At 22.8% G+C, this 14,649-nt stretch overlaps 1 protein-coding gene across 1 annotated transcript; it reads left to right on the top strand.

The window, feature by feature from the left end:
* Window positions 1-598: 598 nt before the first annotated feature.
* tyn (trynity) lies at window positions 599-8,200 on the top strand. Its single transcript, XM_065508320.1, has 6 exons — window positions 599-1,742; window positions 4,991-5,166; window positions 5,233-5,506; window positions 5,566-5,860; window positions 5,937-6,055; window positions 7,656-8,200. The coding sequence occupies exons 1-6, from the start codon at window positions 599-601 to the stop codon at window positions 7,805-7,807; spliced, it is 2,160 nt and encodes a 719-aa protein (XP_065364392.1). The 3' UTR covers window positions 7,808-8,200.
* The last annotated feature ends 6,449 nt before the right edge of the window (window positions 8,201-14,649 follow it).

Consider the following 14,649-nt stretch of genomic DNA (forward strand, 5'->3'; position numbering starts at 1 on the left):
TGTATTATTTATTGTGTCTTGTCTTACTCTAAACGTTTTCTTTTGAATTCAAATTTCTATCTGTTACTTTGATTTCCTAGATCTTTATCTTTGTCTTGTTAAACTAAAAAAAACTTTCTCGTTGTAATATTTTCTTTAAGTTTATTACTTTTTACCCTTAGGCTGACATTGTATATGCAGTTTTTTCTTTGATTTTTTTTTTGATTTAGCTGGAAAAGAATAAATAATAGAGTTCTTTAAACATTATAGTAGTTTTTCTTTTGTTCAGCTACAATATTTCTTTTTTGCTTTTTTCTATTTTGTATTTTAATATATAATTTTTGTGTTTAGTAAAGCATAAAATAGTTTATGCTTGAGTTCATGATCTAAGTAATTAGATTCTTTTTTGCAGGCCTTTTGTTATTTGAATAGTGATTTAAATAATGATTTCTTAATAGAAAAGGAAATGGCAAAAAAAGTAGGAAGAAAAATAAAGGTTCACAACAAAGCTTTTGCTCAAAAAGATATTAAATTTAAAAGCTTTTTTTTTGAGCTTAAATTTTTAATTATTTAAATCTGTAAATCATAAACTAATCCTCTTTTTCTGCTCTCCTTACAGATGCGACTCATTTCTCTGCAACACAATAGCGGCATTATGCGACCTCTCAGCTCTAGTGTGATCATAGCTTTATGCTCTCTTGTCATACTGCTGCCCTCTTCAGTTTCGGCTCGCATGGCTTTTGAAAAGCTAACAGATTTCGATTTCGCCGGCACCACTTATTACAGTGTGAAAAATCTCTCCCTATACGAATGTCAAGGCTGGTGTCGTGAGGAAGCCGACTGCCAAGCAGCTGCCTTTAGTTTTGTAGTCAATCCTCTCTCACCCTCTCAGGAAACCCACTGCCAGCTGCAAAATGATTCGTCGGCCCACAATCCCTCGGCCGCTCCTCAGCGATCGGCCAATATGTATTACATGGTTAAGCTGCAATTGCGCAGTGAGAATGTCTGCCATAGACCCTGGTCCTTCGAGCGTGTGCCCAATAAAGTCATCAGAGGCAATGACAATGCTCTCATCTATACCAGCACCAAAGAAGCCTGTCTGTCGGCCTGCCTAAATGAGAAAAGATTTGTGTGTCGCTCCGTGGAATATGACTACAATAGCATGAAATGTGTTTTGTCTGACACGGATAGACGTAGTGGTGGCCAGTTTGTGCAATTAGTAGATGCCCAGGGTACCGATTACTTTGAAAATCTCTGCCTAAAGCCCCAACAGGCCTGTAAAACCACCCGCACTTTTGCCAATGCCCGCGTTGGAGTCTCCGAGGAAAAGGTAGCCCAATATGTTGGCCTGCACTATTACACCGACAAGGAATTGCAAGTTACCTCCGAGTCTGCCTGCCGTTTAGCCTGTGAAATCGAATCGGAATTCTTGTGCCGTTCCTTCTTGTATTTGGGCCAGCCCCAGGGAGCCCAATACAACTGCCGTTTGTATCATTTGGATCACAAGACTCTGCCCGATGGCCCCTCCACTTATCTCAATCATGAACGTCCTTTAATCGATCATGGCGAACCTATTGGTCAATATTTTGAAAATGTCTGCGATAAGTCGGCTGCAACTACTAACTCAGCTGTAAGCGGTCCCTTAAGTGGTGGTCCCTCGTCTGTGGATACGTTGCCGGTAACCTTTGATACCACCGAAGATCCCAACTTGAATATAACACGTAATGATGTGAATTGTGATAAGACTGGTACTTGTTATGATGGTAAGTTTGAAAGATAAAGGACAACAACAACAGCAATAAATAAAAAAATAAATAAAATTAAAGCTTTTGGTAGCTACTAACAAAGTTAAGCTTTAAAAATTATAAAATTCTATACTAAACCAGGTTTTTTTTATTAATAAAAAACTTTTAAAAAAGCTTTCAAATTCGGGATCAAAAAACTTAAAGCTTTTATAATCAAAAATAGAGAAATTTATAAAAAAGCTTTTACAGCAAAAGCTTCAAAAAGCAAATATTTATTAAAATTTTACCGAAATTCTTCGAAATTTAAAAAGTATTAGCATAATTAACCTAAAAAATAGATAATTTTTCAGATTTTAAGAAAATTTCTTAAAAAAAGCTTTTTTTTAAATTAAAAATTCATTGCAAAAAAATCAATAGAATCTAAAATATGGTTAATTTAAAAATTTTCAACAAAAATTCTTAAAAGCTTTTTTTTAAAACTTAAAGCTTTTATATAAAATTCTTTAAAAATCCTTAAAAACTGAAACTTTTAACATAATTAACTGATAATATGGATTATTTAAACAATTTTGAGAAAAAAAAAATATAAAAAGCTTTTTGAAAAATAGAGCTTTTTTAAGATAAAAATTTAATATACAAATATAATAAAAAATTCACAACAAAAAACATTAAGAACTGAAAGGCTTAACTTAATTCACCTAAAAAATGGGTTATTTTCCAAATTTTCTGCAAAAATTCTTAAAAGCTTTTTTTAAAAACTGAAAGCTTTTATATAAAATTCTTTAAAAATACTTAAAAACTGCAATTTTTAACATAATTAACCTATAATATACATTATTTAAACAATTTTGAGAAAAAAATATATAAAAAGCTTTTTGAAAAATAGAGCTTTTTTAAGATAAATCTTTAATATACAAATATAATTCATATTTAAAAAAAAAACATTAAAAACTGAAAGGCTTAACTTAATTCACCTAAAAAATAGGTTATTTTTCAAATTTTCTGCAAAAATTCTTAAAAGCTTTTTTTTGTAACTAAAGCTTTTATATAAAAATCTATAAAAATCCTTAAAAACTGAAATTTTTAACATAATTAACCCATAATATAGATTATTTAAACAATTTTGAGAAAAAAATATATAAAATGCTTTTTGAAAAATAGAGCTTTTTTAAGATAAAGCTTTAATATACTAATATAATTCACATATCGCAACAAAAAAACTTAAGTAGTGAAAGAATTACCTTAAATCACCTAAGAAATTAGTTTTTTTTTAAATTTTCTGCAAAAATTCTTAAAAGCTTATTTTGCAACTTAAAGCTTTAATATAGAATTCTTTAAAAATCATTAAAAACTGAAATTTTTAACATAATTAACCTAGAATATGGCTTATTTTAACAATTTGGATAAAAAAATATATAAAAAGCTTTTTTGAACAACAGAGCTTTTTTAAGATAAAACTTTAATATACAAATATTATTAAAATTTCGTAACAAAAAACATTAAGAACTGAAAAGCTCAACTTAATATACATAAAAAATGGTTAATTTTTTTAATTTTCTGCTAAAATTCATAAAAGCGTTTTTTAAAACTGAAAGCTTTTTTATAAAAATCCTTAAGAACTGAAACTTTTAACATAATTAACCTATAATATAATAATCCAAAACATTTTGAGAAAAAAATATAAAAAGCTTTTTTGAAACATAGAGCTTTTTTAAGATAAAGCTTTAATATACAAATATAATAAAAAATTCACAACTAAAAACATTAAGAACTGAAAGGCTTAACTTAATACTAACTAAAAAATGCTTTTTTTCAAAATTTTCTGCAAAAATTCTTAAAAGCTTATTTTGCAACTTAAAGCTTTTATATAAAATTCTATAAAAATCTTTAAAAACTCCAACTTTTAACATAATTATGCTATAATATGGATAATTTAAACAATTTTGGATAAAAAATATAAAAAACTTTTCTGAAACTTAAAGCTTTTTTTAAGATAAAGCTTAAATATACAAAATTTAATTGAAAAAATAATAGTGTTATCACAATTAACATTAAATATGAGTGATTTAGAAAAGTTTCAGAAAAATTTTTAAAAAGCTTTTTTGGAACTTAAAGCTTGGAACTTAAATTCCTAAAAGCTTTTTGTCAATTTAATGCTATTTTAAGATAAATGTTTATTTAGTGCCTTTTTAACATTACTTTAATAAATTTAACAGTTTTTATCAAATTATTTAAAAAAGCTCTGAAAGCTCTAAAATATTAATATTTGAAAATAACGAAAAATTGTTGCAAAAAATAATTGGAATACATATTAATGGCTTACTAACAAAACATATTAATGCTTAAAGCTTATTTTAGATAAATTTCTCATTAAAAAGCTTTAAGCTTTTAAAAGCTTTTACAAAATTTTGTAAAAAAATTGTCCTCTTTTTTGTTAATATTAATGGCTTACTAACAAAACATATTAATGCTTAAAGCTTTTTTAATTTTAACTTTTTTTAAGCATTTTTCATCTCAATTTCTATTACTCCTCATTTTAATATCATTTTAAAAAGCTCTAAAAAGCTTAAAGCTTTTAAGTTCAATATAATGTAAAACATTCATAATCATTTATCATTAACTAACAAAAAAGAGTCGAATTTTTTATAAAAATTTTGTAAAAGCTTTTAAAAGCTTAAAGCTTTTTAATGAGAAATTTATCTAACTCTAAATTTAGAACTTAATTTTTATTACTTCTCAATGTTTTTTTAACAAAAAAATTTAATATTTTTGAACAAATATTTGAAAAACCTCTAAAAGCTTAAAGCTTTCGAAGATGCAAAATAACATATTTTTCCATTTATCACTAATTTACTAAAATCCTAAATTTTTCACAAAAATATAGAAAAGCTTTTTGAAATTTTTAAGCTTTTAACAATAAAATTTTGTTGTGAAAGCTTTTAAAAAATATCTATTATGTTTTAGTTTCTTTTCGCTTGCTTTTTCTTAAAAAGCTTTATCAAAAGCTTTATTTTATTTCTTAAAATCATTTGGACTTTTAAGCTTGTAATAAGCTTGCAAAAATTGTTTAACAAAAAAGTCCTTATTTTTTCTGCTTTTAACTTAAAGTCTAACTAAATGTTCAAAAAGCTGGCAAATGCATTTGAGCTTTTAAAAGCTTACTATTCTAACTGGTATTTAAAAGGAAAAAAGAAAGCTTTTAACTCTACTAAGTTATTAAAAATATGTTTTTTTAAAAAACTCCTACCTTTATATCTCTCTTACAGTTTCCGTGCACTGCAAAGACACCCGCATTGCCGTACAAGTACGCACCAACAAACCCTTCAATGGCCGCATCTATGCTTTGGGACGCTCTGAAACCTGTAATATTGATGTCATCAACTCTGATTCCTTCCGTTTGGATTTGACCATGGCTGGCCAGGATTGTAATACACAAAGTGTGGTAGGTGTTAAAATGAAAGCTTTTTTGGAGTTTTATAATATTTTTCTTTTTATTTTTTTAACCCAGACCGGTGTCTACTCCAATACCGTGGTATTGCAACATCACAGCGTGGTCATGACCAAGGCCGATAAAATCTACAAAGTCAAGTGTACTTATGACATGAGCTCCAAGAACATTACCTTCGGCATGATGCCCATACGTGATCCTGAAATGATTCACATCAACTCATCGCCCGAGGCTCCACCACCAAGAATTCGCATTTTGGATACACGTCAACGTGAGGTCGAAACTGTGCGTATTGGTGATCGTTTGAACTTCCGCATTGAGATTCCAGAAGATAGTAAGTCTTTATTGAATTTAAAAAAAGCTTTTCTTTATTAATTTTCTCCTTTTCAAAAGCTCCCTATGGCATTTTTGCTCGCTCTTGTGTGGCCATGGCCAAGGATGCCCGCACCAGTTTCAAGATCATCGATGATGATGGCTGTCCCACCGATCCCACCATTTTCCCTGGCTTCACCGCCGATGGCAATGCTCTACAATCCACCTATGAAGCTTTCCGTTTTACCGAAAGCTATGGCGTTATCTTCCAATGTAATGTTAAGTATTGTTTGGGTCCTTGTGAGCCTGCCGTCTGCGAATGGAATATGGAATCGTTTGAGTCATTGGGCAGAAGACGTCGTCGTTCAGTGGAAAGGTAAATATCAATGAAAAATATTTTAAAAAATCTTTAATTTTGAATTTTGTTTAAATTTCCTTTAAAAAATAAATAGCAATGATACCAAGGAAGCCGATGAGGACATGAATATTTCCCAAGAGATTTTGGTTTTGGACTTTGGTGATGAGAAACGTGAATTCTTCAAATCAGATCCCAGCACAGATTTTGCTAAAGGTATGGAAATGCAATAAAAAAGTGTTAAAAACTTTATAAAAATATTAATTATTTCAAAAAGTAGCTTTTTAGTATTTTATATCAATTTAAAAAAAAGTAGTATTTCTACTACTTTTTTCAAAAGGTCTCAAAATTAAAAAAAAATTATACAAAAACGTATTTTATCAATTAAAACTACTTTTTATGAGAATTATTTAAATTTTAAAAATAGTAGTATTTTAGTACCTTTTAGAAAATTGTATTTTTATGAAAATTTTAAAAAGGACAGTCAATTATTTCTTGAAATTGAGTTGTAGTATGGTATTTCCAATTTAGAAAAAAAGTAGTAGAAATACTACTTTTTAAAAAAAACATCGAAAAATGTAAAAATTTGCATACCAAAATGATTTTAGCAGAATATAAATTAGTTTAAGGACATTTTTATTAATTTTTAAAATAGTAGTATTTTAATACTTTTTTTTAAATTGCATTTTTATGAGTTTAAAATGCTGATAATATTATAAAAAGTTTCCCAAAATGTTAATTATTTCATAAAATTGATTTTTGTTAGGTTATTTTCATTTTACAAAAAAGTAGTATTTCTACTACTATTTTTGAAAGAGCTTAAAATTTAAAAATTATTATGCAAAAACGTTGTTGGTCAACTCAAACTACATTTGATGAAATTTTTTTATTTTTTAAATAGTAGTATTTTTAATACTTTTTTAAAAATTTTAATTTTATAAGTTTAGAATACTGAAAATGTTATAAAAACTTTTAAGGACAGTTAATTATTTCATAAAATATGTTTTTGTTAGGTTATTTTCATTTTACAAAAAAGTAGTATTTCTACTACTATTTTTGAAAGAGCTTAAAATTTAAAAATTATTATGCAAAAACGTTGTTGGTCAACTCAAACTATATTTGATGAATTTTTTTTATTTTTTAAATAGTAGTATTTTTAATACTTTTTTAAAAATTTTAATTTAATGAGTTTAGAATACTGAAAATGTTATAAAAACTTTTAAGGACAGTTAACTATTTCATAAAATATGTTTTTGTTAGCTTATTTTCATTTTACAAAAAAGTAGTATTTCTACTACTATTTTTGAAAGAGCTTAAAATTTAAAAATTATTATACAAAACCGTTGCTAGTCAACTCAAACTACATTTGATGAAATTTTTTTTATTTTTTAAATAGTAGTATTTTTAATACTTTTTTAAAAATTTTAATTTTATGAGTTTAAAATACTAAAAATGTTACAAAAATTTATAACGACAGTTAATTATTTCATAAAATATGTTTTTGTTAGGTTAATTTCATTTTATAAAAAAGTAGTATTTCTACTACTTTTTCAAAAACTCTCAAAATTTTAAAATTTTTACTCAAAAACGTTTTTAATCATTAAAAAATTGTTTTTATGAGAATTATTTTGATTTTTAAAATAGTAGTATTTTAGTACTTTTTTAAAAAATAGCTATATTATGAGTTTATAAGCCCTAAAATTTTATAAAAAGTTTTAAGGAGTTTATTTTAGCTTAAATTTATAATTCTACTACTATTTTTATTGTTTAAATTGAAATAATAACGATTTTATTTTATTTTTTTGTCATATTTCAGATAAGACTGTCACCATTATTGAGCCTTGTCCCACCAAGACCTCCGTCTTGGCTTTGGCTGTCACCTGTGCTTTGATGATTCTATTGTACATTTCCACCTTGTTTGTGTACTATATGAAAAAATGGATGCAACCCCATAAAATTGTAGCATAAGTATTTACTCGTAAATTTAGTTAAAAACAAAAAACACATTTTAACATTTAAAAAAAAAAACAAAACAATATTAGTTATCTTCCTATTACTAAAAAAAATACTACCTTAAAAAACTATTTAACAAGATAAAAGCTAAATGGACAATAGATTATAAGCTTTTTTTGCCAGGCAAAATCTACAAAAACAAACAAGGCAATTAGTAATTTTAAATAATTAAAATTTAAGTTTTTTTTGTAATACTACAATACTATTTAAAACTTAAGCCTTAACGAACACAGAGATCAAAAGCTTTAAAGTCTTTACAATATATAAAAAAAAATACTTTAAAGCTTTTTAATGATTTAAACAAAGCTTTCTAAAGCTTTTTGTTTAAACGGTTTAAAAGTCATTAAGAAACAACTAAAAACCCCCTAGAAAAGCTTTAAAAGCTTTGTGGTTATTTATTTATAAAACAATCAATAAATAAATAAACAAAACATGCACAAACTTGCTATTTATCTCTTAAACTTTCTAAACTTTTTTTTAACTAAAAGCTTATACTTTTTTGGAAATGAAGCTTTTTGTCTATATTATTATAACAAATCACTTTCTATGAAGTTTTAAAGACTTTTAAATTAAACCAAGCCTTTTAAAACTTCCATAGAGACTGTTTTGTGAGAACAATTTTTTTATAAAAAAGTAAATATCCATATAATAATGAAGCTTTTATTCATACGTATTCATATGTATTAATTTTTCCTATTTTAAATTTATTTTATTTATTTTTATATATTTAAAACAAAACACTTTACATCCTACATTATCCCATTATATTTATTTATTGAAAATTGTGCTTAATTTTATTGCATTTAATCTATAAAAAACGAACAAAAAAAAAACTCCTTTAATTTTAAACAAAATTTCATAATTTTTAACGAAAAAAAAAAAGAATAAACATTTTTAGTTTTTAAGTTTCGTAAGAAAAACAATCACACACAACTACACAAATTATTTAAACGTTCAGCATTTATAGAAAAATTTCATTATAATATAAGTTTACTACTAATACTTTTTTTTAAATTAAATTTATAATTAGTTTTGTAAATAAGATGAAGACTCTTGTGCAAATAATAAACATTAAAAAAATTATAAATAAAAAAAAGTATTTTTTTCTTGGCTAAATTTAAAATATTTATAAAAATTATTTTAATAAAAATGCATTTAAATTTTTTTAAATACAATAAAATTTATAATAAATCTAAAAGAAATTGTAGTTTTATTTAAAAAACAAAGGAATTAATAAAAAAATCATAAAAAAATGATTTTTAAAAAAAGTAGTTTTTCTACTACCTTTTCAAAAATCCATATTTAAGCTGCAAAGTGGTTATAAAATGCTAAATATCTTACAAAAACTACAAGAAGTATTAATTATTTCGAAAAATAGGTTTGTAGTAGGCTATTTCCAACTTTGCAAAAAAGTAGTATTTCTACTACTTTTTTTAAAAAGTCTCAAAATTTCAAAATTTATGTATAGAAATGTTTTTTATCAAACAAAAATAAATTTTTTGGTAATTTTGCTTTTTTTAAAATAGTAGTATTTTAGTACTTTTTTCAAAATGGAATTTTTACAAGTTTAAAAGCCTAAAAGTTTTATAAAAAGTTATAGATAGTGCTAAGTATCTCATAAAATATTTTTTTTGTATGATATTTCAATTTTAAAAAAAAGTAGTATTTCTACTACTTTTTTCAAAAAGTCTCTAAATTTAAAAATTTGTTTATAGAAATGTTTCGTATCAAACAAAAATACTTTATATAAGAATTTTTTGGTTTTTAAAATAGTAGTATTTTAGTACTTTTTTCAAAATTGAATTTTTACAAGTTTAAAAGCCTGAAAGTTTTATAGAAATTTATTGGGAGTGCTAAGTATTTCATAAAATACTTTTTTTGGTAAATTTCAATTTTAAAAAAAGTAGTATTTCTACTACTTTTTTTAAAAAGTCTCAAAATTTAAAAATTTATGTACAGAAATGTTTCTTATCAAACAAAAACACATTATATGAGAATTTGTCGATTTTTAAAATAGTAGTATGTTAGTACCTTTTTCAAAATTTAATTTTTACAAGTTTAAAAGCCTGAAAGTTTTATAAAAAGTTATAGGTAGTGCTAAGTATCTCATAAAATATTTTTTTTGGTATGATATTTCAATTTTAAAAAAGTAGTATTTCTACTACTTTTTTCAAAAAGTCTCTAAATTTAAAAATTTGTTTATAGAAATGTTTCTTATCAATCGAAAATAAATTTTTTGGTAATTTTGCTTTTTTTAAAATAGTAGTATTTTAGTACCTTTTTCAAAATTTAATTTTTAGGAAGTAAAAAGCCTGAAAGTTTTATAAAAAGTTATAGATAGTGCTAAGTATCTCATAAAATATGTTTTTTTGTATGATATTTCAATTTTAAAAAAAGTAGTATTTCTACTACTTTTTTAAAGTCTCAAAATTTAAAAATTTGTTTATAGAAATGTGTCTTATCACACAAAAATACTTTATATAAGAATTTTTTGGTTTTTAAAATAGTAGTATGTTACTACCTTTTTCAAAATTGAATTTTTACAAGTTTAAAAGCCTGAAAGTTTTATAGAATTTTATAGTTAGTGCTAAGTATCTCATAAAATACTTTTTTGGTATGATATTTCAATTTTAAAAAAAGTAGTATTTCTACTACTTTTTTAAAAAAGTCTCAAAATTTAAAAATTTGTATGCAGAAATGTTTCTTATCAAACAAAAATACTTTATATAAGAATTTTTTGGTTTTTTAAAATAGTAGTATGTTAGTACCTTTTTCAAAATTTAATTTTTAGGAAGTAAAAAGCCTGTAAGTTTTATAAAAAGTTATAGATAGTGCTAAGTATCTCATAAACTATTTTTTTGGTATGATATTTCAATTTAAAAAAAAAGTAGTATTTCTACTACTTTTTTTAAAAAGTCTCAAAATTTAAAAATTTATGTACAAAAATGTTTTTTATCAAACAAAAATAATTTATATAAGAATTTTTTGGTTTTTAAAATAGTAGTATTTTAGTACTTTTTTCAAAATTGAATTTTTACAAGTTTAAAAGCCTGAAAGTTTTATAAAAAGTTATAGGTAGTGATAAGTATCTCATAAAATATTTTTTTGGTATATTTAAATTTTAAAAAAAGTAGTATTTCTACTACTTTTTTAAAAAGTCTCAAAATTTAAAAATTTGTTTATAGAAATGGTTCTTATCAATCAAAAATACTTTATATAAGAATTTTTTAGTTTTTTAAAATAGTAGTATGTTAGTACTTTTTTAAAAATTGAATTTTTACAAGTTTAAAAGCCTGAAAGTTTTATAAAAAGTTATAGGTAGTGCTAAGTATTTCATAAAATATTTTTTTGGTATGATATTAAAATTTTAGAAAAAAGTAGTATTTCTACTACTTTTTTCAAAAAGTCTTTAAATTTAAAAATATGTTTATAGAAATGTTTCTTATCAATCAAAAATAAATTTTTTGGTAATTTTGCTTTTCATTACATAGGTTTTTAATAAGATATTTTTATATTTTAAAAAAGTAGTATTTCTACTACTTTTTTAAAAGTTCTGAAATTTATAAATTTGTGATCACAAACGTTTTTAAGTCAGCTGAAAATAATTTTAATGGGTTTCAGCTTTTAGAAAAAGTAGTATTTCTACTACTTTTTTAAAAAACTTCAGATTTACCCCCCAAATTATAACTTAAACAATAGTTTTAATGTTTTCTTTAAAACAACTTAAATTTTTTCTATATTTTTTTTCATAAACTTTATTTTTATTGAATTTTTTTTTTATTTTTCTTTTATGTGACTAATAAAAACATTTAAAATAGTATTATTGTTGTTGTTGGTTTGTATTGAATTTCACTTAAGAAATATTTATATGTTTATATATTTATAATAATTATAAGTATATTTTATATATATTTTGTTTTATAAGTATGTTTGATTTGAAATTAGTGTCATTTATCATTATTGTGTTGATATATAATTATTTTAGAAATATTATAGTTTAATTTCAAAATCTGATAAAATAGTATTTTTTTTTGTTGTTGTTGTTTTAAACTTACAGTTAAATGATTATGAAGAAGGTTGCTCTAAAAGTGCAAAAAATGCTTAGAAATTACTATTTAATTTAAATGTTTTATTTTATAGTTATAATATGTTGTAGTATTTTTTATATTTGTTTAAATAGTAGTGATTATGTGGTATTTATTTGTATTAAAATTTTAAGAAATTTTTCAAAAAATCAAAATATTCAGGAAAACAATTAAAAATATTTAAATTTTTTACTACTTTTTTTTGGAAAAATGAAAATTTTCCAAAAAAAATCTTAAAAAATTAAGAAAAATGGTTAAAAACCCATTTAAATATCATTTCTGCACAAATTTTGCATTTTTGAAAAAAGTAGTATTTCTACTACTTTTTTATAAAATGTTATAAATTACACATTTTTGGGAAATAAATGTTTGGAAAAGTAATAAACGGCTTTAAAATTAAATTTAAAGCACTTTTTTTTTAATTTCAAATATTTTGTTCTAAATAGAGGTTTTTGAAAAAAGGTAGTATTTCTACTACTTTTTTTAAAATGCTTTAACTGCCACATTTTTTGTAAAGAAATGTTGGGAAACATGAATAACGATTTTAAAATTAAATTTAAAGTTTTTATATAAATTTTTTGGTTGATATTTAAATTTTTGAAAAAGGTAGTATTTCTACTACTAAATATTTTTTGTGAAAAAATAGTTTTCAAAAATCATAATTGATTTAAAATAATATTTGAGTTTTTTTTTGCATAAATTTTTCATTTTAAAAAAAGTAGTATTTCCACTACTTTTTTATAAAATGCATAAATATCCATATTTTTTATAAAAAAATGTAGCAAACTTTTTTTAAATTAAATTTGAATGTTTATATATAATTTTTGTTTGAAACTTAGCTTTTTTAAAAAGGTAGTATTTTTACTACTATTTTTTTTTCTAGAAAAAATTGTGTAAAATTGATTAATTATGTAAACTAACATTTAAAGTGCATAAATATTGCATTTTAAAAAAAGTAGTATTTTACTACTTTTTAAAAAAATTCCCAATTATAAGATTTTTAGCTATATTTTTTTGGAAAAAATTGTATAAAACTCTTTAATTGCTTAAACTAACATTTAAAGTGCATAAATATTGCATTTTGAAAAAAGTAGTATTTCTACTACTTTTTAAAAAATTTTCAAATTCTAAAATTTTTTTCTACAAACATGTTTAAAAAGTTTTTCTCCCAAATTTCTTAATTTTTTTTTCAAAATTCTTGATTTCTTTAAAAAAATTTAGCTTTTTTTAAAAAAAGGTAGTATTTCTACTACTAATTTTTTTGGAAAAAATTTTGTAAAAATCTTTAATAGTTTAAACTAACATTTAAAGTGCATAAATCTTGCATTTTGAAAAAAGTAGTATTTCTACTACTTTTTAAAAAAATTTCCAAATTCTAAAATTTTTTGCTACAAAAATGTTTAAAAAGTTTTTTCTTCCAATTTTCTTAATTTTTTTTTTCCAAAATTCTTGATTTCTTTAAAAAAAAAAATTTTTTAAAAAAAGGTAGTATTTCTACTACTAATTTTTTTGGGAAAAATTTTGTAAAAATCATTAATAGTTTAAACTAACATTTAAAGTGCATAAATATTGCCTTTTAAAAAAGTAGTATTTCTACTACTTTTTTAAAAAATTTCAATTTTCTTAATTTTTTCACCAAAATTCTTGATTTCTTTTAAAAATTCCTTAAAAATAAGAAAATTTTGTTATTCCTTTTTTAATTTTAATAAAATTTCTAAATTTTATTTGAAAATCTTAATTTAATATATCTTATATTCTCAAGAAAACCCTTTATACTTTGTGATTATTACTTATATACTAATATTTTGTCTTAAATCTAGGGGAAAAAAACAAGATTTAACTAAATTAAAACAAAACAAACAAAAAAAACTAGAAAATAATATTAGTAACAAAACAATCAATATAATAATTTGCTTAAAAACAATTAAAAGAAAAACTACTAAAACGAAATCTATAACGCAGTCTCTTTGGAAATTAAAAATTTGTAAAAATAATAAATAAAACAAGAGAAAACGGACAGACAAGCCTTATTAATCAATTATTAAAAAAAAAACAAAAAAAACTTACATGCTAATTGACTATTTTGTTTGTGTAAAAAACTAAAACAAAAAGCTCTTTTTTATAGTATTTAAAAATAAAACAATAAATTTATTAAAAATGGAACTTAAATCAGTTTTGTTTTATGTATTTTTTACTATATTTTAGGCACTTATGGTTATATATTGTTTGTGTATTTTAAAGGACCGTAAATAAAACAATGTATTCAAGAGCTAAAAGCTTTCAAAAAGCTTTAAATTATATGGCAGTTGTTGTGTAATATAAAACAAAGAAAAACTTAAGAATTTTAAAAAAAAATTAAAGTTTGTGATGCATTTTTGGTAGTGTCAAGTAATTATAACGAATATTAAATAAAAAAGCTTTAAAAACTTTTAGGATTTTTTTTAATAGAATAACAGAAAATCTTAAAGAGCTTTTAAATTAAAAAATAATTTTTGATTATTGGCTACTAAATTGCAGGAAAATGCTTTCAAAATGTGTAACAAAATTGCAACTAGTTTAAAGAAAATAAATTTTTTTTGTTGAAAGCCCCCAAAAAAAAACTTTCAAATAAAAAAGCTTTTTTGCCAAATTATATAGAATTTATATAAAACAAGCCACAAAATCATTTGTAGGTTTAAATATGGCAGATTTTATGTAAAATTTTGTAAAAGC

This window comes from Calliphora vicina, chromosome 4, assembly GCF_958450345.1.
Source record: "Calliphora vicina chromosome 4, idCalVici1.1, whole genome shotgun sequence".
Classification (NCBI taxonomy): domain Eukaryota; kingdom Metazoa; phylum Arthropoda; class Insecta; order Diptera; family Calliphoridae; genus Calliphora; species Calliphora vicina.